General features: G+C 29.9%; 1 protein-coding gene and 1 long non-coding RNA gene across 2 annotated transcripts; both read right to left on the bottom strand.

Annotated features, from left to right (window-relative positions):
• Positions 1 to 9,682: 9,682 nt before the first annotated feature.
• LOC128290493 (uncharacterized) lies at positions 9,683 to 10,607 on the bottom strand. Its single transcript, XR_008280344.1, has 2 exons — positions 10,484 to 10,607; positions 9,683 to 10,397 (listed from the first exon to the last, which is right to left on the bottom strand). It is a non-coding gene; the product is annotated as an uncharacterized LOC128290493 (long non-coding RNA).
• A 429-nt stretch (positions 10,608 to 11,036) lies between these two features.
• Positions 11,037 to 14,016, bottom strand: LOC108480670 (uncharacterized). Its single transcript, XM_017783740.2, has one exon. The coding sequence runs from the start codon at positions 13,735 to 13,737 to the stop codon at positions 11,389 to 11,391; it is 2,349 nt and encodes a 782-aa protein (XP_017639229.1). The 5' UTR covers positions 13,738 to 14,016; the 3' UTR covers positions 11,037 to 11,388.
• Positions 14,017 to 16,995: the final 2,979 nt, after the last annotated feature.

Genomic DNA, 16,995 nt, shown 5'->3' with positions numbered 1-16,995 from the left:
TCAAGTTAAGTTATTACGTGTTTAGATAATTTCAAGTTTTAATCACTTCAAATTCAAAATACTTTAAGTTATTCGGGTTTAAATTATTTTAGATTCAAATATTTGCGATTTAATTTATTTTGAATTTAGGATTAGCTGAGGTTTAAATAGATTTGTGTTTGAGTTGGATATTTAGACCTATTAAATTTTTATCGGATTAAATTAAATTTGAATTTGAGTTGATGGAATATATTGTTCAAAATTAAAATTAAAATTTTTATTTACTTCTACAAATAAGATAATATAGTTTGATAGAGAAAGACTATACATGTGTGTTCTCTTAATAGTCTTGGAGTGGTTCATAATTTAAATAAGTTATTTTACTTTAAAATCATATGGTAGATAATATCAAGGCAAAAAAAAATTATTTGAGATCATGGGATTAAATTATAAATTTTAGGGTCAAAATATAATATAACTATTAAAGAGATGAAAATATGCTTTTACCATGACTAAATATTGCAATGCCAAGTTTGAACATATATATTATTTTCGGTAGATTTAAACTTATACTTGTATTTTTAAGAATTTAGTCTCTCTATGTTTGATTTTAAAATTCAAATTTAATTATTAACACTGTTAATTTTTTATTAAATTTGTTGCTGTAATATTTTGAAATAAAAAAAAACTACTTACTTAACAACCATACAATTAAAAAATATTAACAATATTTACTGTTAGGCTTAAATTTTGAAATCTAAAAAGTAAAAAGACTAAATTCTTAGAAATACAAAAAGAAGGACTATAAGCATATTTCAACCAAAAGTTGATGATATGTGATTGGTAAAGAGATAAGACATGTTTGGTTAGATCTGAAACAAGGACTACATAGTATTTACTCGAAACTTTAGCAAGAAAAGACTGATATATTAGCTCTCAGGTAGAAAGTCAAGGCTTGTGAGTCATTGTGACCCTATCCCAACAACTTAAAAAGTAAAAGATAGCAAAAGAAGAACACAATTTTCAACAAGAAAATTATGTAATCCTATCCTGACAAATTGAGCAACCCATAAGCAATTCAGTTGTGGCAATGGTTAGCTACCTAAATTCCAAATTCCAACCCAAACCCGAAAACTTAATTTAATTGATATGTATCAATTTGATTTAATGATAATTACTTAATCGTTCGAATATATTTAATCCGAGCTTAAATGATTTGTATAAGTAACTTGAAATTGATTCAAATTCATAATACATCAACTTGAAAATTTTAAAATTTTGAAATAGAGGTGTTTAAATATTCGGCCTACTGATGTTTCGATTCTAAAAAATTATCCAAACTCAAACTTAGCTTGGCTTGATTATCCTTAATGACTGATGTTTCCAAATTATCCTTCATGAAATCAATATCAAATAACTCATATTTAGTAATAGTCTCTGAAACTTGAATTTATTTTAATTATATAATCTCGAATCTTCTAAGCTAAGCTAAAAGAAAAGGAAAAAATTCTTACAATTAATTAAATTAATTCCTTGTTCTTCATTGGGTAAAGAATTGATGAAAATAAATATCAAATTTATATATGAACTTTGATTTAATGTGCAATTTGATACATAAACTTTGATTTAGTGTAACTATACACGTGAAACTTGAATTGTGGTTTATATGTATACATGAAAATTTAATTTTGATTCAATTGTATACATTTAAAGAAATGAATACATAAATTTATTTCATATTGGATGAATATAATTGTTTGTGTATAAATATATCAACATAAAATGGTGCTAATTTCATAATATGTTAGTGATTTATGAAAATTAAATCAAATTAAAATTTTATGTATAAAATCGCACAAAATCAATGTTCATATATGACAATGTACATTAGATGAAATTGCATATATAGTTTTACTATTTATCAATTTTCTTTTCAATAAACCTTAAGTTTCAACCTTCGTCTCTTATTTTTGAAATTTTAATTTTTTTATTCTCAAAATAATTTAATTTTAGTTAAATTGATTTAGAGAGGTGATTTTATATAGATATATTTTACGTCTTTAAAAATAATGACATATTTTAAAAATCTATATCACTTAAGTCCCTACACTAAACTCAAAATTCAACCAATCTGATTCACAATTCAACCATATAAGCTCAATTTCAATTTCAATAATCACATAGTTCATCATAAACTCTTTTTGAATAAGGCAAAACTTTTAAGATTAAAACAAAAGTATCCAAGTTCTATATTTAGGTCCATTAAAACATTTCATTTATAACCAACATTACCTAATCATGCCAAAACTAAAACCAAAATGTTAACCATTCTCTCTTCCAAGCTTGAAGATGTGATGAGATGAGCCGTCAACAACCTTGATCCTAGCTCTTCAACTATTGATTATCTTTTCATGAAATTAGGGTAGCTAATAAACTCCTCCATTAAATTCACTAAGGATTCACAGAAGAAATTTGAGAAATTGAGCTTGAAAGACTTAGATATGGTGGGAAGGACCAATTTGAAATAGAAACAAAAGATAAAAAAGATAGTGGCATTGGAATGGAGAAAGATGAATGGAATCTCTTCATCTTTCTCAACTTTTCTAAACAAATATCTAATTAATTTAATAATTTTAAAATGATAAATATCAAAATAATCCACCAGTCAAATTTTTACACAATTTAGACCTTAATCAATGAGTTTTTCATAATTATCTAATTTATGTAATTATCATGTAGTCCTTCAACTTTCTCTACAATACCATGCATGATTCATACTTTACTTTGGAAAAATTTCATTTCTGGTTCTTCCTCCTTTTTCCTCTAATTCAATGTCATCATTTTAAACTGTTGATTTTCTTACTTTTAACCCAACACTTTTCATTCTCCTACAATTAAGTTAATACCTTGAATTAATTTTTCCAATCTCGAAAGTATTTCTAATTTTCTACCAGCTTTAACTATTTTCTATACTATTACTCGAAATTTATATTTTATCTATTTTATAAATTCTCTAATATTCCTAACTCAACTTAGTATTGTTCTTAACTCCGAGGCATAACGAGGATGTTACAATATAGCTTGAGAGTATCAAAGTGGTTCGGTTGAAGACATAAGGCTGCTTCATAGTCTCTAACTACGGATGCATGATCACCCTTCGAGTCATGGAAAGCAACTCAAAGATGTGGTCTGGCTTGCAAGCTAGTGCTCTTATGTGGACATGATTATGTGGATTATGTGGATTATGTGGAAACTATTTACCAGCAAGGAGTGCTTATGTGGACATGAAGTGCAATGCCACATCAAACATCATTAATAAGAAAATGATTGGGTGACTAAAACGATTAATTATTGAAATGGCAGTAACTAAATTACAAGTTTTTTCATTTAGGTGACTAAAATAAAAGTGTCTAAAAATTTGGGTGATGAACCAAGTAATTTACCTTTTTTATAGGATGCCTTCTTTTACGCAGTGGCTAGGCCTTAAAAATGGGAAAATTGATATGTTATCCCTTCAAAATTTATAATATTACAAATTAGTATAATAAAAAATTCACATTTTGCCCCAAATAAGTCAGCATGACCAAAAAAAAAATCTTTTTTTTTTTTCATTTTCTAAAGCCTGCTAATAAGTTAGCGTTACCAATAAATATTTTAATTCTCAAAAGCCTTTTTCTTTTGGAAATGACGAAAATACCATTGTGGAAAGAATTTCAACCTAATGTCAAGTTTTCAACCTAGGATGTAGAGGACATTTTAAGATGTCTAAGTTGATGAAAATAATGGGTTACCAAATCCTACCCCTAATGTTACTATACTTGTGGACCCACTAAAATAATTGTACTCATAAAGAAATAATAATAAAATCAAACAAGATTGACAATTAGAATTTTTTTTTAAAAAAAATAAAGTAAAAAGTAAAATAAGGGATTTTGAAGTTTTGATCAATCAAATAATGTTAATTGGAGACCAAGGACTTTTTCAACACACCCCATTAAACAAGTCATTGAAACCCACTTTCCTCCTAAAAATTAAACTAAAATTAACCTCATTTCGTGATATTTACTTTTTATTTTTATTTTAAAATTTTAATCCTCATATTTTCATATTCAGATATTAAACACCATTTAATTTTTCTATTAAATTAATTGGTGTGATAATTTAAAATAAAATAATACTTTCTACCTTAACTAGCGGTCGAGGATTCGATCCTCGTTCTGGGTATGGAGTAGCTTTAAAACTCGTGACCAACATTTACTCCTTACAGAATGCAGATGATTAGTTACTGGACTTGCTCCAGTAGATACCTTAGGAAATGGCAAAAAAATAAGTCTTAAATTTTAAATCTAAAATATAAAAAACTAAATTCCTTAAAATAAAAATAAAATAAAATAAAATAAATTCTAAATGTATACACAACCCAAAGACTTAAAATCTATTTTAACTATTAAGAAGTGGTTGAGTATATAATAATAAAACACATTATACTTGAAAAGAAAAATCTAAGTTCAAACATTAAAATGACATTATTAAGAAATATAACCATAAAACCCGATTATCAAAAAGAAATATATTTTAACCTATTAAACTCCAATTTTATTTGAATATTTATGGACAGTTAGTGAACCAATCTACTATAACATTAAAATTGGTAAAACTATAACTTAAAAAATAGCTTAAAGATTTGTTTAATCATTGTAATTAAAATACTAAGTAAAACAAATTAGTTATGAGATTAAGTGAAAAGAAAATATGGTTGGTTGGTTATAATTGAAAGCTAAGCTTCAAAAAAGAAGGTTTTATTACTTTATTATGATTGAAATTTTATTCTATTAAAAAAATTGAATATAAAATGATTTTAATTTTTATTTTTAAAAAATTGTTTTAATTAAAGTAATAAAGAAGATACTTTTTCTTGTGATGATGTATGACTCTTTGTTGCAACATATTGAGTCTGTCTCGAAATTCCCCGGATGGTCACATGGGTGCAATTATTTAAGAATGTTTGATATAATTATTAAATTACTTTATAATATATATATACTTTATTAGAGACTGAAATATCAGTTTCTTTTTATGATTATATATATTGTGGAGTGTGACTTATATTTATTGGACACGTTATAAGAATTTTAGACGAGAATCGACGAGCATTCGAAGAAATGTCAAAATAAGCTTGATGTCAAGATAAAGAACGTCGGTTTATTGTGACGAGACGAATGGGACATTGCGAGTTGCAACGTAATAATGTGTTCTCCTATTTAGCAACTGCGTTTTAGACTTCAAGCAAAACTGTTTTTCTCAATTAGATTCTGTTTATTCTAGAGATATTTTAGCATAATTAGAAGTCTAATCTAAGTATATTTAAAAGAGCCATTGTATCCCTATTTAAACATACCAATCAACTACAGGGCTTTCTTTTTTGGGCGACAAGATATAGTCGTGAATGAATTCTGATGAGAATTTTTATTGTAATTATAGAAAATATTTTATACCTCTTTTATGAGTACCTTATAAAATTTAAGGTTTTACTTACCAATTTGGTCCTTGAAATTTTAAACTTTTCACTCAGGATTTTAGATAATATACCTTTACTACTTTTACGATAGTAAAAATATAAACTAGTAACGGGTACAAAATAATTCCAACAACATATGAGAGACCATGCATTGATTGCCAATTTTTTGCCTTAAATGTTAGTAGCACATGATTTGAAAGTTGTAACTTTTACACTAAATTGACGGCATTGAGTAAGGTATTATTATTCCTCACCCATCACCATACATCATACATTTTGCTTGAGGGGTCATACATCATACATAAAAGGAAAATGGGTCCAGTTTTTTTTAAATAATTTCATTATAAATTTTATTTATATTTATTTTTAAATATAACGTCTAGAATTAATTATAACTATTTTTAAATTTATAATTTTATATCAATTAAATTAAAATTTAATCGATTTTTTTCTCCCAAGATCAACGATCATCATTAATTATTGATTTAATTAAATGATTTATAATTGAATAAAATTATAATCAATTCAATTTGGTATTGATTAACAAACGATTTGTTTTATGCCTAGCGAATGAATAAGCAGATCCAAATCATCCAACTAGAATGGATTCTAATAATATAAATAATAAAACGTGCAATATTGAATTAAAAAAAACATCTCATAAAAAAAAAGTGACGTAAGGTGTGGAAAAGAGGGTGGCGTGGATGGTACGGAGATTGACCAATAAGATCCAAATCCCATGAATCATCATCCCCCACAGTAGTTGACCACGTGACTATTCCTGTTCCTATTCTCAATTCTATAATATACTCTAGTCTTTTTTTAGTTGCGTCAAGGTTTCTACTCTTCTCCTTTTTCACTTTCCCCAAACGCACTACCTCCCAAATTATATAACCTATTATTATTAATATTATACATTTTTTTAGTTTTTAAAATGGGTAAAACAACGTTTAGCCCCCTCAACTTTTTAATTTTTTCAACTTAGTCTCTGAATCCATGAAGTAAATATCAAAATATCGTATCATCACATGAATCAAAATTGAATTTAGTTGCTAAATTTCATGACTAATGTAAACCCAAAAAAGGTTGAGAAATTAAGACTAGAAATTTTGTCGAATTTTAAGATAAATGTTTACTTTATTAAATTGAAAAGAAATTGATTTTTAACTCGATTGGTATGAGTATTATTTTCAATGCAAGAGGATATGAGTTCGAGTACACTGAAAATTAGATATGATCATAAAAAAATTACACCAAATTACGTATATATCAATACAATTCACACATCGAACTAGCAAATGTACATAGTGAAATTGAAAATTTATACATAACAATTAGGTATGAAAAAACTCGAGTCTATGTATTTTGCCAACAATGTCAAAATCTCGTTCATGGAATAAAAATATTTAAATAATAATTAAAGCGAACTGAAAATCAAATTTAATAAAAACTGAATTTATTATACCCTTTGTTTGCGGTGAGGTGTGGGGGCCTATTGAAAGCTCTTTGTGTGCCGACAGTCAACATCTGAAAATAACTTTTATAAAACCATCGAGACCGTACACGTGGTCCCTCTCCATATAGACGGCTCTGATGCGAATCGTAGCTCATCAAAATTGGGGCTAAAAATGAACCCATCATGATGATTTTAGAATCAAAGGGCATGATTGTTGTTTCTTTCACGTGGACCCCTACCGTACGATAACATAACCATCATACAAAGCACATGATTGTGACACGTGCCGTCGAATTATATGTAACACACACCCCATATCATTATAACCCCAATTTTTTTAATTTCTTTTTTTTTGTGTGAAAATAAAAAAATAATTAAATATAATTAATTTTTTTAATGATGTGACACATCATTATTTTAACGCGTAAGTATTGAAAATTTCTTTAAATGTAAAAGTGATTCTAATTGGAGAATTGCGATCTAAACAGTTGACTGTAATTAATTATGTTTTAAAGAGTTTGAGCTGTAATTATGAAATTTTCCCCTTTTTTTTCAAAATAAAAATCCTAATAATTTTAATTAATTAATATAGAAATTCATACTAATTTAATTTGATTTTTCAAGGGTTTGACTTGCATCATATTTTTACAAATATTTTGATAATTTCTTTTTTATGAATTAATGATAGGAATTCCAAAATTTATAAAATAAAAATATTAAAATATATAGAAAGTAATCATGATTTTTATATACATGAATTATGGGATCAATAGGCATAGGACCACATTACAAAAAAGTACATAGATTTTTTAAAAATTTCATATCTTAGACAGATGAAGACATAAATAATTAACTCAACTGAGGGTGCAGGTAAAAGAAACATAAAGAGGTAAGGCTTTTTGGCAGTATGTAAAAATCTAATATAAAACAATCTAATTTTACTCAAAACAAAGGCTTATTATTATATGTCTAATATCCCCATGTGAAGGAACAGTCACTGAAAACAACTTAAGTTTTTTATACATAAAAAGAAGTATATCATATATAAGTATATTATTAGGCACATTGATAAACACCTCAATCCCCTCTAAACATCATCTCAAATTTGTATAACAAAAGTAAGATTTTTTTTTTTTAAGGTTTAACGTTTAAAGTTTGAATGCCATTTATATAATACAAAGTAAAGTTTAGAGTTTAAAAGTTCGAGTTTATTTTAGTGTCTCGAGTTTGTATAGTATAGAATTTAAGATTTATAATTTAGAGTTTTGAGTTTATTTTAGTGTTCGTAAACATGACCTTAAATTTGTATGATTTTGTATGGAAGTATGAAGTTTTAGGACTTATTCGATGCCTCTTGAGCATGATCACAATTTTGTATAGTAAAATGAATGTGTTTTTATGTATATAGCATTTAGGGTTTATTTGGATGTCCCGTACACATGATCTTGAATTTGTATAGTAAAAGTAATGTCTTTTTATGCATAGAGTTTAAGGTTTAAGGTTTATTTGGATACCCTTGAACATGATAATGTATTTTATGTGTAGGGTTCAAGAATTAAGGTTTAAAGTTTATTGTTTAGGATTTATTTTAGTACCCTAAACATTTGTTAAGTCGAGTGATAAAGAACTCAATATCATTTAAACATAATCTTAAATTTGAGTTTACGATAGAAAAACAAATCGAAAAGATTTTCTCTACTTAAATATTCGATTTGACTTCACTTAAAATTTAATCCAACCGATTTATATTAGAGCACCAAAATAAAAGAAGATGCAGCAGACAAAAAACTGACCAAGCTGAGACAATTTTAATGGAGGTAGCTAATGGGCAGCTGAGAAAATTTCAAAAGAAAATAATGAGCACTTCAATGAGTAAAACCAAGAATAAAGTGCAAATATATATATATAAAGAGAGGGTGTTGTATGATGATTATTAAGCATTGGTAGATGCAAAGATTCTTTGTATAAAGAAAAGTGTCTGTCGTCCTATACTAATCATTATATTTTCTTTTCTTTTCTTTTCTTTTCTTTTCTTTTTAACCAAACAGAAAGAAAAAAAAAAACGAGTGGAGTAAAGCATACCATACGATGAGCAAAAGAAAAGATTAGTAGATGAGTTTGGTGAGCAGTCAGCATTAAACAATTCTTGCCGACAACAATATCTGTATATATTTTATGGTAAAATAGAACAGTAATTAACATAAATTTACTTCACTTTTTTTTTTACCATCTTTGTTTTTTTAACTGTGGATGGGTGGGGGGTGAATCCAATTCTATGGAAGCATTATGCACCAAAAGGGAGAGTTTTCAAAAAATTTCTGTTAATTTAATCTTTAGTTTTTAGTTAAATTTAGTAATTAGCCTGGCATGTCACTATTTATCTTTTATATCAAATCAACAAATATTTAAAACATAAAAATTAAAAAAATAGTATGAAGTACACAAATTGTCATGCAAACTTATTAAGTTTTAAAATTTAATGTGTTAATCAATATTTTCGTTAAAAATATATTTAAAATGTTAGTAGTAAGGTTAACTCTTTTATAAAAAAAAGAAGAAAATTTAGCTTTAAAAATAAGGACTAAATTGATAATATATAAATATATTAAATGCTAAATTTTATATTAAAAAAAAAAGCCGGATAGTTTCTTGAACAATACATAATTTGTTTCCATGAAGGGTTCCAACATTGAACAGTGTTAGCTTACTATAATTAGAAGAAAGTGCAATTTGGTTGATAACCTGCCATTTTCAATTCACTCCTTATCTGCCTCCTTTAATATCTACAATATATATATATATATCAGCTCTGCAACTCAATGCCCTTTACTCTTTTGAGCTTGCTTTTCTTTTTCCTTTTTTTTGACACAAAAACTACCTGTTGTAATCTCTTCCACAGCTTTCTCACTGACCCAACTTTTTTACAGTGAAGATATGGTAAAAATGGCTTAAGTAATGGAGGAACCAATGTAGGATCTCTTCTCCATGGTGGTGTTTAGGAGGGTCCTCTTTTAAGACCTTTCTTGCAATCATGGCGGGATGGCATTAACCAATAACATTGCATGTCCATTATGAGGTTTGGAATGTTTAAAAGACAAGTTACCCCTCAAAGATGATTTGATGTGTAAAAAAAAGGGGAAGGGGGGGGGGGGGGAACAAACCAAAGCTTAGAAAAAGACTTCCACTTCTTTCATGGTGGGACAATCTAATCTCCCACAAAGACAAAAAAACAGGAGATTTGTAAGATAAGATGGAAACAGTTAGAAGTGGTTCTCCAGCTAGAATGGTCTGGTCTTCGGTGTCCTTCTGAGGTTGCCTGTCCCACATCGCCTTTGCAGTGTCCACCCAACCGGTTCGTGGGCGAACATATACTTCTTTCTGCCCAAAAGCAACCGTCTTTCACATTGGTCTCTCCGGCCTGACAAAATCTCAAGTCACATGCTTCTGCCAAACCAAAAGAGACATTCAGCAGTAAAAATATCATAGAAACCCTTATACTAAGTGTGTTCAAAGAAGAAATGAAAACCTACCAAAAAATGCTTCCTTGCATCACAAGTCATAGAAACTAAACACATTTTGACATACAAAAGGCAGAAACCTTATGGAATTCGGGTACCTGTTGGACTGATACGAGCATGGTCCAGGCAAATGACCTGTCTTGGGTGCAAGAACGAACCTAAGCTTGGAAACTGTCTAAATATCACATATAATGGACCATTAAGCAGCAAAATTTCTAGTACCAAAGACCAGAATTAGTCTTCCTCCCAATCATTTTGCCATACACTCAAAAGGGCAAATGATAACGAAATCGGACATGTGTGAAATTTGTATAAACAAAGAGTGTGGATCAAGCTAAAGGAAATGAGATGATCAATCATACAAAGCACCCACAAATTTCAAATAAATATTTAAAAGAAAGAACAAGGGACCAGTTATGTTTCCATTATATCAATTATAAAAAGTTTCAGTTCATCTAAATAAAGAAAAACCTTTTTCAGACAGAAAGGTAATTTGTCTTCAAAAGATTGATTACTACATCAAAGAACACACTAAAATGGCGAATCCGCCTAGACAAGGAACCACTTTTTCGTGTTCATACCAAAATAAATCTTTCCCCTTTATAGATATTATTTTGTTTAATCAAAACTGCTAAGAGGAAAAGAATTTACAAATGTTCTTCCTGTTCTTGAACTTGTATATTCAAGCAGCATTTGTGTTTCTTAATAAACAAGAAGACTTTTTTTTTGCAAATCCAAAAGCCCCAAAATCAAGCTCAACAGTGGTGGGAAATATACAATGTTTAGTTCACAATCAGTCCCTTTTTTCCTTCCCACTTGACTCTCTTAAAATCTTCTAAAATAAGTAAAACTAGTAAAAAGAATTTCAAAAAATCCTAATTTTTTTTTTCAAATTTCTAAAATGGTGAAAAAAAAGGTCACACTGAGGATGTTTCAACAAGAACCTCATTTAGCACATCATCCTCATTGTTTGCTAATGCGAAAAGCTGTGCATCCTTCTCTTCGTCGCTGGAAAAATCGCGCCGCTCGAGCTTGTTATGTGCTGCGATAAATATCAACTTTTGAGCTTTTTCAATGCTTACCCTTGAATGTCCATGAGCTGCTATCCATCTTAACATGGACCAGTTGCATTTGAATCCACATGAAGTTGCGTGTAGGAATATAAGCCTAGCTGCAACTTTTCCGAGGAACTTGAACTCGGTTAGATACGTTTCCCATACGAGCCTACTGCTTTGAGGGTTAACAATTTTCATTTTCCCAGTGATGGGATCCCGCTCCTTCATTTGTACTGCTCGTGCATATACCGGATCAAGCCCTTCGGTTCTCCATTTCATAAGTTCCATAAGTGCAATATGAGCTTCTTCCCTTGATACAAGCCTGGTTATGAGCTTGTCAACATCTTTTTCTTGCTCTGGTGTCAAGCATTTGAATGGAGGAAGGTACTTTCCACTCATGTCTTTAATCAAATAAAGAGGATCGAGAATGTACGCGGCGGACCAAGCTGGGTGGTAGTTCTTCTTGAACCGTCTTTCGATCACTTTCTCTACTGGACCTTCTGGAATTTGAAACTTTGAACACCATTCCTTCACTTTGGTTCTAAGTTCATCCCAAAGTGGTAAACATTGTCCAACAAGTGGTCTTTCGGTCTCGATCTCATGAGCCATTTCTTTGATCAATTTAACCAGCGAATGCACCGCTTCTAAATCGTTCCAAAACCCCATATCTCGAATCATCTCCGCAACTTCCCTAGCAACCGGATCTTCCATGGATACCAACTTAAACGTTTCGTCGAGTAGAACCAACTGAAGTGCTGGAGAAGAGTTCAGTATATCTTCAACCATTGTGTACACCGGTCCGAATTCGTGATCACGCAAAGGCACTCTCAGTAACCTAGCAATCCCACACTCCTGCAACTGATACTTTTGAAAACTACTTTGGATTTGACTGGTGTTGTTTATGAAATTTGCAACCTTCAAGGCATTCTCTGTCACTGTCTTGAACAAAGGAAATTCCTTGGTGAAGTCCTTTATTAAACTGTTGAAACCTTGAAATTGACAAGAAAGGTTAACCATCCAATGATGCTGACTCTCTAAATTCCTTAAAGCTTTAGTCTTGAATTTATCAGCAACAATCCCTGCACATTGTTGAACAGCATTCCCACAAATACCTGTTAATGTCTCCAACAAGACCTCTTCTGCATATTTAGAAGGGACTGAACCAGTAAAGAAAATTGCTTTTCTATACAAACTAGTCCCATTAGGCAAATTCACAGTCAAATTCACCAAGCTTTCTTCTCCACTAGAAAAGTTCTTAACTTTCCATCCATCAGCTGCAATTTGAAAGAACATGGCATCTCTAATCCTTGCTTCTGATTCAGCTTTCACTTCCTCGTACTTAACATCCAATCTAGACCCAACAAGCTCCCTTATCGAAACTGGTGGTAACCCAACTTGGTTAAGAAAAGCTCTGAACTTTGGGTGTTCAAGACTTGAAAATGAAACCGACCCACAACATTCATACATCCAATCAGCTAAAAAACCAACAGCACACTCAATTTGGGATTTGCTTAAAGTTGGTCCAGGTGATGCTTTAGGACTTTTTAGCTTCTTCACTCTATCTTCCAACATAGCCAAAGCACCTAAATCTTCTCTTCCACCAGACAAAACCAAATGTTGTTGTTGTGGTAACAAGTTTCCAGTTCCACCACTTGCTGTCACAACCGCACCTGGTGAGGGTGAATAAGCTAACTCCCCACAAAACCTTGATGGGTCAACAATAGCCAAAGGAGTAGCTTGATAAGAACAACCTGAACCTGAAACAGAACCAGAACCCGATGCAACAAGGACACCACCAGTGGCTGTCACAGTAACCGAAGATGAACTTCGTTTTCTATTACTTTGTGTTGCTGTTGGAGTTGTCATCGCTGTCGGAGATGGTGAAACAGATGAAATGGGTTTAGCAAGGGAGTTAAAGTTAGGACAAGTTCCTCGCTTTAAATGTTCTGAAGCTGTTCTTGAAGGATTGGAAGCTGAGAAAACGGCGTCGCATAAAGAACACCGGAGTTTCACAGCTTTGGGAAGTCCGGTATCGGTGTTGTGAACAAGCATAGGCTCAAGATGAGCCCAATACCAAGCTCCTTTACCTTTTATTGCCTTCGTTCGAACCATGACTAACCCTTCGTATCTCTTGTGTACGGCCTTGGCTGCTAATTCATCGGCCGACACTGAGTCCGGCGGAGTAGTTGTCGTATTAGTCGTGGCAGCCATTGCAAATAAACTCGAAATGAGAAAAACAAAAACAAAGTAATTTTGGCAACGCTTCTGATTATATAAACGACAACATCTTAAGGGTTATTGCATTTAACCGGGAAAATCCACCGGCACCGGCCGGATCTTGATTTCCCGGCGACTTTCCATGCAGTTTTTTTGTTATTGGGTCTCTCTCTCTCTCTTTTTGAAATTTCAAAGTAAAAAAAGAGAGAAAGTGAGAGAGGTGAAATGGGTAGGGACGTAGGGTAAGGTAAGAGAAGAAAAAAAAAAACTAAAGGGAAAGAATACGAGGGAAACAGAGAGAAAAAATTATATAACCACGCGCTTCAACGCGCCGTCGAGATGAGCGTGGGGAACAAGTGAAAGAAGGGATAGATGTTGATGTCTTGATGTAAACTGGTGTAATGAAAGTAACACCAAAGTCCAAACGTACGAAAACATTTACTACCTGACACTGGTTGTCACCAACAGGTGATTGGAGAGTAAACTTCACGCGCTTTAAAAGGGTTCTAGTTTTGGTATCACTTTCATGTTTTTCATCCCCTTTTTTTTTATTTTTAATTTTCTTTTTCTTTTTTGTGTTGTTGGGGTCTTGTTTGTCCTTGTCTTCTTTTATTTTATTTTATTTTAATTTTCATATTATTTGAAAAAATAAATAAATAAATAATTATTTCTTTCTTTCTTTTTGGGCAAACAGAGTATAGCAGTGTTGAGTTAAAATGAAATGGGTTTCCTTTTATTACCTGTTGGTGTTGATGTATGTGTTTTTTTTATTACAGAATATGGACATAAAAAGGGTAACCTAGGAATTTAATGAATTTTTTTTTCCCTAATTTCAACCATTTTTCCTTCTTGGTTTTGGACAGTGTTGACCAAAGTTAACCAAAACTTGGCCTTGAAAAAGTTCCACCAAACACCCTACCCCTATATAATCAAGCTTTGGTATTTTTTTTTCTCACTTTTTCATTTTTCTTTATTTTAAATAATTTATTATAAAAATTAACAATTTAAATTTTTTAAATTATTTTTCATCGTATTATTACATGTTATGATAATATTGCATCGTGATTATTGATGAATGTTTTGTGTAGTAGTAAGATATATTTCATTATCAAAGAGAATTAAAGTTCAAATCTTTGAGATGATAATATTGATTGAAACACTCATGAACCTTGAAATGTTTAGTCATGGTTTAAGAATCGAATTCAGAACAATTGGGATATCGATTCAAAACAAGAGGTTGTATCATTTGATTGAACATTTTGGGTTTAGTTAAAATGATTCTACATTAACACCAAATATTAGTTAGATAAAGAATCAGTCTAAATATCAATCCGAAGAGAGAGGCAAAAATTAATTGACCTATGAATCAGTACAAATCAATTGAATTAGGCTGAAAAAATAATTGAAGCAATCAAATCGATCAATTCAACCATCATATTGTTTGAAATTGAAAATTAATAATACTGTAGCAAGTAATGATTTGATAAATACTAATTATGGCTTTATTTATATTTAATTTCAAAACACATGGGTTACTAATTAATTCCTCGTCACACATTTATTACTGAAATTTAATGGGTAAATTAAATTTGATTTGATTTTGATTATGTTTTGGGGGAGGCTCCCTTCATTTATCAACAAAAAAGGAAACTACTTAAAAGGTAAATTGATTGAAATAGAACAAAAGAATTAAGAATTTTCAAATTAGCTATTTAATCACATCAATAACCTTTTTTACTTTCTTTTTCAACTTCAATTTTTGTAATAAAGCTAAATCATGGCACAAATACATTAAGTGATGTCATCATAGACACAATCATTCATTTTAGATTGTAATCTAGAAATAAATCAATATTTGTATCTCCATATTCTTTTTCCATTGTACAAAATACCCCCAATTGGATTATTTATATTCAAGGAACGAAATTTTTGGAAGATTTGTCATCTAGGGACCGGTTTGAGAAATCTTAATTTTTATATTGTAAAAATTAATAATAAAGGAGTCATGTTGTATATTTTATAATCTTTAAAAAAAAAATCAGTTGTTAAAAAAGTTTAAATATATCAAAAGTGTTTGTACTTTTGAGAAATTTAAAATTTAATCATTATATTAATTTTAAGACATTGATTTTTTGTACTTTTTTGAAATTTAACATTGTTGGTCCAATTGTTGATACTGCCTATTTTGCGATTAATGAGGTTGAATCGAGATAAAAATGATAAGTTGGCAAGGAAAAAGCTGACGAATTTTTTTAATTTCCAAAAATAATATTGTTTTGAGCTTATTTACTAGAATGTGTAGGTATAGGTATAAGGCAAAATTTAACCCTTAACGTTTATTCATTTTGTCACTTAAGTCCTAATTCTCCGTTCTTCTTTTGATCACTTTAGCTATCAACCTTCAAATTTTAGTCCTTTATATACTTTAATGAAAAAGTTTATGAATTTGTTAAAATTTTAACATCGGTACGTAGCATGCATAATAGTTTTACATGAGTTTTTTTTTAAATTGTATGAAATACATGCGAATTACCATACTCGTTCCCATGTCCGTGCTATTATAATTTTAACGTTCCAATCAATTTTTTCATCTAAGAAAGACAATTTAACCAAATTTTAAAACTTGAAAGACAAAGTAATAAAGAAAACAATTTAAGGCCAAAATGTATTAAGAGCTAAATTTGTTATCATAATATGCTTTATTAGAGCTTAAGTGACCAAGATTTCCAAACCCCTCGAGATTTTTCTAATATCACCCAATCATGCTAATCTCATTAACCAAAAAAAAGTTGTTAAATCCGAAAAAATTTAAAATAAATAACTCAACACCTTACATTTAAAATGTAAAAATAAATTTTAAATTTGGCAAGAGTATATATATATATATATGTCTTTATAGCATATTTAAACCTAAAAAGATACTAAACTTTCATTGAGATTTCTAGATCAAGTAAATTTCAAGTTTGAGGTAAAAAAAAAAAAGAGAAAAATCTGAGTTAAAATTTCTTTCCAAACATGAAAATTTTTTCCCTAATGTATTGTGATTAGTGTGGGGGAGGAGATTAAGTAAGAGAACATATCTTTTTAAAACAAAGGTTGTTACTAATTAAACCCTAAATTAATGGGAAAGGGCTAAGATTAAATTGTTAAAATGAAGTTTAGTTGGTCCTTAAATGGAGCAAGCTGTTTTTATATAAAAAGACATTAATTAGGAGAAGAAAAAGGTCAATTTTTATTTCCATTGAAACAATA

The sequence above is a fragment of the Gossypium arboreum genome, chromosome 1, assembly GCF_025698485.1.
Source record: "Gossypium arboreum isolate Shixiya-1 chromosome 1, ASM2569848v2, whole genome shotgun sequence".
Classification (NCBI taxonomy): Eukaryota; Viridiplantae; Streptophyta; class Magnoliopsida; order Malvales; family Malvaceae; genus Gossypium; species Gossypium arboreum.
This window is presented reverse-complemented; position numbering and strand designations above follow the sequence as displayed.

Bases quoted from the DNA above. Each gene is read 5' to 3' on its own strand.
- LOC108480670 (XM_017783740.2), bottom strand. From the start codon at position 13,737: ATGGCTGCCACGACTAATACGACAACTACTCCGCCGGACTCAGTGTCG.